The sequence below is a fragment of the Trachurus japonicus genome, chromosome 17 (genome assembly GCF_045865225.1).
Source record: "Trachurus japonicus isolate A0001 chromosome 17, Traja_1.0".
Classification (NCBI taxonomy): Eukaryota; Metazoa; Chordata; class Actinopteri; order Carangiformes; family Carangidae; genus Trachurus; species Trachurus japonicus.
Window position 1 is genome coordinate 1,652,314 of NC_140923.1, and position 8,834 is coordinate 1,661,147.

Genomic DNA, 8,834 nt, shown 5'->3' on the forward strand with positions numbered 1-8,834 from the left:
TCTCTGTTGAGTTTTAAGAAAGCCTTGAAATGTAAAATAATGAAAAATTATAAAATACAGTAATGATTACTTTCATCTTGTTATTTTGGACTGCTGACATTCTAGGTCATTTAATTTCATAGAGTGTAAAGGATAGGCCTTGGGCTTCAGCCTATTCCCTTTTCGGTCACTGTTTGATATTTTCTTTCTTTTTTTTTGTGTGTGTGTATGGTTGCAATTGTGTATAATATGTGCTGGCTAAACTGTTCACACAGAATGGTTGATTTTGATGTTGGTGTTGTATGACCGAAATAAACAAATTTCAATTCAAACATTTAGTCAAACTGGCCCAGCTCACGGCTCTGCTCCGCCGTTCTAAAAACAGCTTGCACCGACAATTAAAGGTAACGAACCTACTGCTATGACTATAGGGATTATGGTGATGGGCCGGTTTGACAACATGTTGAACTATCCCTTTAAGGCAGACCCCCCCCAGTAGAAAGTGCTGTACGCTGTGATCTGAGACTCCATGAAGATGAGGATGAAGACGAGGATGGCCGGCAGGATGCTGGCGGCCATCATCCAGACGGGGAAGCGTCCATCGGAGCCCAGAGGAGAGATCAGCCAGCCGCGCTTCTCTGGGCTGGACACGGAGAAACCGCTCGGCACGTTCAGCTTCTGTCGGCCAACAGGAAGAGCTTCAGTCAGCACACTGCAAAAACTCTACATCTTTACAAGAATATTTGTCTTATTTCTTGTCCAAATGTCTCATTTCTAGTCAAAACTAATCTCTTTCCACTTAAAATAAGACTCATTACCTAAAAGATAAGATAAGATAAGATAAGATAAGATATACTTTATTGTCCCAGAGGGAAATTCATTGTGGGCAGAAGTGCAGACAGAGACTGTTTCGCCATACAGCAGACATAAGACAGGATAACATGATAGACACAACAGCTACATGACAGCAACATCACAGTACAAGAACAGGCACAAAACGACAGCACCAGACATACAGTGACACACAGTAGCAGCAAGAGCACAAGGGACGAACAGCACCAATAGACAATAATAGCTGTTTCACAGCTCGATATTTGCTAGAATCTACAGGAGCAGCACAGAATAAAATACATATGTAAAAGTATAAAAATATATTTAAAAAAAGATATATATATATATATAAAAATGCAGCAGTTAGGGCAGACAATTAAAACAATGCTATAATAAAGACACCACTGTTAATAATAAAAATAAGAAAATAGTGGCAGTGACTACCTACTAACTAGGCTGGCGCAATTTATTGAGAAGAGAAATTAACTTGTTTTTAGATCATTTTCACTTGTCTCAAACACATTTTCACTTGAAATAAGTAGAAAAGGTCAAGGTTTCTTTATTAATACCAGCTGGTAAATTTGTTGTGCAGACAGGCACTCAGCAATCTCAGTATAAAAAACAGCCACACACAGACATCATGACACACAAATCACAAATAGAAAAAGACAATATAATCAAAATAGATGGTCAAAGTCATAGGAATAGAAATAGAAAAGTGCAAAACTAATCTCTTTCCACTTAAAATAAGACTCATCACCTAAAAATTAACTTGTTTTTAGATCATTTTCACTTAAATTCACAATAAATAGAAAAATCTGCCAGTGAAAGTAAGTTTTTTGTGCTTGTAATAAGGAAGAAAAACTTGCTCCACTATCAGATTTTTTCTACTTATTCCAAGTGAAAATCTGCTTGAAAGAAGTAAAAAGTGTCTAAAAACAAGCTGCTTTTAATATGATGAATCTTATTTTAAGTAGAATGAGATTTGTTTTGACTAGAAATGAGACAAATATTCTTGGTAAGATGTTTGAGTTTTTGCAGTGCAGGTGTAACCACGGTGATAAACGGAAACGGAGCTCTGACCTGCGTGTAGGTGTCCTCCACGCTCCAGTCCACCAGCACCATGATGAGGATCGCTATGGGAACGCCGAAGTCTCCGATGATCCTGCGGAGCTGAAGTCACACATTCAGTAACATCACAGAGCAAAGTGTTGCTATGGTTACACCTCAACAAGGTCGTTTGATTGGACAACTTTCCCAGTAAATGAGGAGGGAAATCGATTTATTGATTAAAGGACAATTCCGGGCCAATTCAACTGGAGGCTGTATGTTCCTAACATTTTAGGTCTAACAGAAGGAATCTGAAGATTTTCAGTTTAGCAAGCCGACTTGTTTGTAAAACTAGATCTAATTCAAAGTCTGGCGGAGTCGAGACCCAAGTTGACGCTCGGTGTGTTCAGGTGCAGTGGGAAGCTCCCGTTTGTGTCATAAACACAGGAATATCAACTCTTGACTTGCTTCAAGTAATAAAAACTTCTGGGTGCATGTTTCAGTAGCCACCTGACGCTGTCTGTGGAAAAAAATGTACACTTGAAGCAAGTAAAGAGTTGATATTCCTGTGTTTATGACACAAACGGGAGCTTCCCACTGCACCTGAACACACCGAGCGTCAACTTGGGTCTCGACTCCGCCAGACTTTGAATTAGATCTAGTTTTACAAACATGTCGGCTTGCTTGAAGTAAATAAACTTCTGGCTGCATGTTTGAGTCTCCATCTGACGCTGTCTGTGGCTTTGAGGGATGGAAACAGCCTAAGCAGCAGAACTTCAGTCCGCTCCCATTCATCGCTGCCGTGGCGACGCTGGGACAGACCATAACTACCGCAAAACAGGAGAATTAAACTGAAAACCTTCAGATTCCTTCTGTTAGACCTAAAGTGTTAGGAAAATACAGCCCTGAGGTGAATTTGCCGGGAATTGTCCTTTAAGTCTGTCTGACTCTACGATGCTGTTGAACCTTTCAGCTTGTTTTTCTAGTTGACCTGTTAAGTCCCAGACCAGATAACCAATCAATGAGTTAGCACAAGGCTAACTGTTAGCATGTAGCGCTGTGAAAACATGGAGGACGCTACAGCTGCTACAGCTGCTACAGCTGCTTGTTAACGGCTTCTTCTCCTTTTGTTGTGCGTCTGGTCTGACTGAGTTTAAAGGGATAGTATCATTTTTTTTAAAGTGGGGTTGTATGATCTCCAAATAGCCCCTAAGTAGTAGAAGACTCTCTGCACTCCTCCCATTAGCAACGCCAGCCCATAATAGCCCTGCCCAGAGATTTACAACATACAGTGTTGTGAACAGACCCAAAGAAACGGCCTATTTTCACGGCCTAAAAGAGGTTTTACCTGAAAAAAATACACAGTTCCATTGTTCACTATAATATAATTTTTAATAGTTTTTATTTGGAGCTAACCAACTGCTGATCGGCGGGCGCTAACCCTGGGCGGAGGGATACGTGAGTTGGTTAGGTCCAAATAAAAACTGTGTTTTTCCTGCACTTTGAAGGGCTGGAAAAATTATATTATAGTGAACAATGGAACTGTGTATTTTTTTTCAGGTAAAACCTCTTTTAGGCCGTGAAAATAGGCCGTTTCTTTGGGTCCGTTCACAACACTGTATGTTGTAAATCTCTGGGCAGGGCTATTATGGGCTGGCGTTGCTAACGGGAGGAGTGCAGAGAGTCTTCTACTGCAATTAAAGTACTTAGGGGCTATTTGGAGATCATACAACCACACTTTTAAAAAAATGATACTATCCCTTTAACAAGCAGGAGGATGATCAGTCTGACTGAATGTGAGCGTAGTGTGGGTGCTGCAGTACTGACCCGGCCGGGGAAGAAGGAGCTGTTCTTGAACTTGCGCAGGTAGAAGGCGATGAAATAAGTTCCAGACATGAGAACCAGCGACAGCAGAGCCGTGTTGGGTTCTCCCACGACCTTCCCAGGGTCCCCGCTCAGCTCCATGGTGGCGTTGCAGAGGGACGACGGGGATGCTGTGTTGTTTCTATGGTAACAGTTCTGGAGGGGATGTTCCCGGAAGATCTGGAGACAAGCAGCACAAAAGACAATGGGTGAATTCCGATTCTCCCCTTAGCCCCTAGCCCTCGGCCCTAACCCTTCGTTTAGTGTGTTCACGTGAAGTGGTAGGGGTGTCCCGATTCTGGTTCAGACGAGGGTTAGGGGGAAGTGGTCTGGCTATCTCGCCCTCGAAACGGAGATTTTTCAGGGGCACACTACGGACCGAGGGCTATGGCAACCCGTCCGGAGAGCTCGTCAGCCGGCCAATCTCCGTCGTCATCCCGGTAGAAAAGACGATCTTCTTTTTAGGAGATAAATGTTGGTCTCATTGATGAAATCTAACAATTGTGGCATTCATTTGTTTGAATTAAAAGTGAAGCTTCATGTGTTTTGGACACAGAAGCAGCACTGCCTGGGGGATCTGTAGCCTACATACAGAAATCACCACATTTACATCAATAAATAAACGTTTTACAATGAACCGATCATTCTTCATTAAATTTTATTTTATTTTATTAAGTTAACGTGGTTTTGAATAGAGGATTTGTGGCAAAAGTTCGTCATGTCTGCTTATGTGAAAGCCAGCAGAGACGACTGATGACGTATGTGATTGTTGAAGTGGTGTCCCAATTCGTAGGGGTTGACTTTCAACCCTACCCCTTACCTCCGTTTCAAGGGCAAGGGTTAAGGGCTAGGGCTAGGGCTAGGGATGAAAAATAGAATTGGAATTGGGCGAAAGAGTTCAGAGTGGATCTGTACTGGCTGACACTCAGCACAATGAGATCTGATTGGTCCTACCTTGACCAGCTTGGCGAAGGTCTCGTAGATGAAGATGAGGGAGATGAGGAAGGAGAAGATCTCCTGAGTGAAGCGGGACACGAAGCGGACCAGGATGCTTCCCTCGAAGGCCACGGTGAGGAGCACGATGAGGACCAGCCAGAAGCCGATCCAGACCCGGCCCGTCAGGTACTCGATCCCGTTGTCCTTACAGAACTGAGCAGAGGCACAGAGCAGAAGGGGTTAAAGAGGTCTGGGTACCATCCCCTCCATCCCAGAGTAAGATGAACAGGAATGGATCTAAAACTCAGGCTGGATCACACCAACAAGGTTTAACTCTTAAACCAGATTTAGTCCTGATTAAGTTGAAAATCTATTGCACAGACTAAACCTAGTTTTAGGTTTTTAGATTGAATGTTACTAAGGCCGAATTCCGATTCTCCCCTTAGCCCTAGCCCGTGGCCCTAACCCTTCGTTTTGCGCGTTCACGTGAAGTGGTAGGGGTGTCCCAATTCTGGTTCAGACGAGGGTTAGGGGGAAGTGGTCTGGCTATCTGGCCCTCGAAACGGAGATTTTTCAGGGGCACACTACGGACCGAGGGCTATGGCAAGTTTCCCAGAATGCATCTTGCGGCAACCGGCAGCTGATTTATTTCTCACTGTAGCGCTGTTATTACGTCATTTTGTTAAGTTTTAATATTTTTTCATGCGAGAAAGTAGCTGTTTAGATCCCAATGTGCGGTGGGTTTATCCACATGAGGCTGTTTAGACGTTTGCTCCGATGTTTTTCGGAGAAGTGAAGCTCCACGTTGGAGCCTCCACCTGTGGAGCAGATCAACGGCTCGTCACAGAGACACCACCCCGTCCGGAGAGCTCGTCAGCCGGCCAACCTCCCGACCTCGTCCCGGTAGAAAAGACGACCGCTAATTAACTTACCCGCAGGGTTTTAAAGGTTTACCGCCGCGTAGTTACATTCTTTTTAGGAGATAAATGCTCGTCTCATTGATGAAATGTAACAATTGTCGCATTAATTTGTTTGAATTAAAAGTGAAGCTTCATGTGTTTTGGACACAGAAGCAGCACTGGGGGATCTGTAGCCTATACAGAAATCACCACATTTACATCAATAAATAAATGTTTTACAATGAACCAATCATTCTTCATTAAATTTTATTTTATTTTATTAAGTTAACGTGGTTTTGAATAGAGGATTTGTGACAAAAGCTCGTCACATCTGCTTATGTGAAAGCCAGCAGAGACGACTGATGACGCATGTGATTGTTGAAGTGGTGTCCCAATTCGTAGGGGTTCCCTACTCCTTGTAGCTCCGTTTCAAGGGCAAGGGTAAGGGCTAGGGGTAGGGGTAGGGATGAAAAATAGAATCGGAATTGGGCCCAAGTCTTGTTGGTGCAGTCCAGCTTTAGCATTCAATCCAGAAGTCAGGCCAGGACCATCTCTGACCAGAAACACCGTCACCTCTTCATCTACAACCACCAGCTTCACATCCATAGGTTACACGGTGGCATTAAAACATTAATGCAGCATTAAGATTTGTAACAGATTTAGGTTTTAATACTCATCATGACAGTGTTGGCCGGCCTTCTCTGCATAATCGTAGATGGGAACACTGCTATTGTTTTCTTTATGAGGCCGTCCTGTGTTTAATGGGGGCGGGACTAGATAAGCTTTTGCTTCTCCCGCTTTCCCTTTCGGCCATGTGTATTGTATTATTTGAACCAAGATGAAGTGTGATGATGATTATTTAAATTGACATGCCCGAAATAAACAAATTGATTGACTTTCCTCCTTATTCATGTTCTCTCTTGGCTCCTAAAGCCAACACCAGCAGCTGTCGTCTCAGGCTCCATAGATTGATAATCTCGTACCCAGACTGTCTTTGGGGAAAGTGCCTTAAAGCATTCACACCCTCGTCCTGCTATAAACTACAGATTACCTCCCAAGTATGGAAGATTTTAAACTATTTGACTGCTGCTGCACATGCTCTCTCACCGAACGCAGCTGCTGATTATAATGTAATGATGTGATTTGCCAAACTGTTTTAACTGTTTTTATGTTTGTTTTGTTGTTGTATTCCAAATGTGTACTTGATGTGGATGTACTGTGCTGCTCTCTTGGCCAGGACCCCCTTGCAAAAGAGATTCTGATTCTCAATGGGATTATTCCTGGTTAAATAAAGGCAAAATAAAAAAAGAAGGAAACCCCAGAAACTGTAGCTGAAAGCTCTGGAAAAGCTCTGGTGACCCTGACTTTGGACTGTTTCATGTGGAACGCCACGAAGATGGAGGTTGGATAAGAAGATAAAATGTGTTTTATGGTGTGTTGATAGAGGCTGAACAGAGCTCACAGTGTAGAAGGCCTCTTCGAACACCAGCAGCGGTCCAGAGAAGCCGATCACCAGCAGAGGCTGAGCGCCCAGCACGCTGAACACTATGCCCTGCATCGCCGTGGCAACAATCAGCTCCGACACGCCAATCAGACCTTCAGTTTTCTCTCCTGTGTGGAGGGACAGAGAAACACCCGTATGTCAACAAGCCATTTTAACATCTAACAGCCAGACTGGATGTGTGTTGTAGATATCTGTAATTCAGTTTTGCCTCTTGTCAAAAAGAACATTTCAGATCCACAACTACGTTCTTCCTTCACTGTAACCGTTCATGTGTATGGGGTTTGTCATTACAGATATCTACAATTCAGCTGCAGATATCCACTATGTGAATTACAGATATCTGTAACTGAATTACCACTAGTACTATTTCCAGTTACAGATATCTACAATGTGATTCTGACTAGTCATAATTCCAGTTCTAGATATCTTTAATTCACCTCAATTAAAGATATCTACATGTCCCTGTTCAGATATCTGTAATTAAGTTTTGACTAGGAGAAATGACGTTGTAGATATCTGTAACTGGAATTAGTACTAGTGGTAATTCAGTTCCAGATATCTGTAATTCACATAGTGGATATCTGCAACTGAATTGTAGATATCTGTAATGACAAACCCCATACACATGAACGGTTACAGTGAAGGAAGAACGTAGTTGTGGATCTGAAATGTTGTTTTTGACAAGAGGTAAAACTGAATTACAGAGATCTACAACACACATCCAGTCTGGCTGTTAGATGTTAAAATGGCTTGACATACACACCTGTTCAACTGACACATCCCAAACATCTTCAATCATCCATTTTAACCCAGTTGAACCAACCAGTGGAGTCCAGACTTACCCAGCAGCCCCCCGAAGGTGATGGCCGGCGACAGAGCAGCGAAGTAGATGAAGATGATGGCGGCCATGCACTGGGGGTTCAGGGCGTCTCGGATGTCACTGAGGTACTGAGGGTAACGCCGACTCACGTCTTTGATCAGCCCGCCGAACAGACGACCGGAACGCCTCAGGGGCTCGTCGCCGGGTTTGGAGGGAACCAGGGAATCTGAATAAGACCATCATTTATTTATTTATTTTATTTATTGGTTTATTTGGGTGGGACAGTGCACATTAATGGACATATAAAAACATGTAAATGTGGCGGATTGTAGCAGCTAGTGCTGGTTTCCATCCAGAGTCCCAAAACATAAAAACAGTACAGTGCCAGAACAACAACAACATAGTATTACTGTAACAAACGTCATGCAGACAACATCTGCATCATCATGAACACCACGCACATTTACCCCGATACCCCGATACCCCTAACCCTACTAGCTGAGAAGAAGATCTAGCAGGATGCCTACTTGCTGCACTAATGAAATGATCTTCTAACTTTGTCTATATTTTAAATTTGTTATTATGATGAAGGCGGGGATTTGCATCGTGTGATGTTGTATAATATTAGTTGAACAAATCAGCGGGGCAGATTGTAGTCGAACCATCATCGTCAACCGTCATTTGAGTAGAAGGGAGGACCTTGATCGTAAATAAAAAGCGAAGACAAAGAGATAAGAACTTAGTCTGGTCCGGAACAGGCTCTACTCGGGTTTATGTCCATTTTTTCTTAGCGGCGTAAACTCTACTGCACTAAAGCTCAGTCTACTCTGATCGTCTTGTGGAGTTATTCTGATACTTTGATGGGATTTTTCTTATAACTTTGATGAACAACTTTTATAACCTTTGAGCATATTTGATACCATTATTTTGTACTAATTACATGTTGGAATAA

The 8,834-nt window shown here is 42.9% G+C and overlaps 1 protein-coding gene across 1 annotated transcript in view; it reads right to left on the minus strand.

Annotated features, from left to right (window-relative positions):
* Nucleotides 1–8,834, minus strand: part of slc4a2a (solute carrier family 4 member 2a) — a 48,840-nt gene that overhangs the window by 5,845 nt on the left and 34,161 nt on the right. Inside the window, exons 12-17 of the mRNA XM_085804505.1 lie at nucleotides 7,905–8,108; nucleotides 7,021–7,169; nucleotides 4,678–4,872; nucleotides 3,688–3,903; nucleotides 1,894–1,983; nucleotides 491–657 (exon numbers count right to left, since the gene is read on the minus strand). Coding sequence (XP_085660631.1) covers nucleotides 491–657; nucleotides 1,894–1,983; nucleotides 3,688–3,903; nucleotides 4,678–4,872; nucleotides 7,021–7,169; nucleotides 7,905–8,108 — 1,021 coding nt within the window. The remainder of the gene's footprint in view (nucleotides 1–490; nucleotides 658–1,893; nucleotides 1,984–3,687; nucleotides 3,904–4,677; nucleotides 4,873–7,020; nucleotides 7,170–7,904; nucleotides 8,109–8,834) is intronic.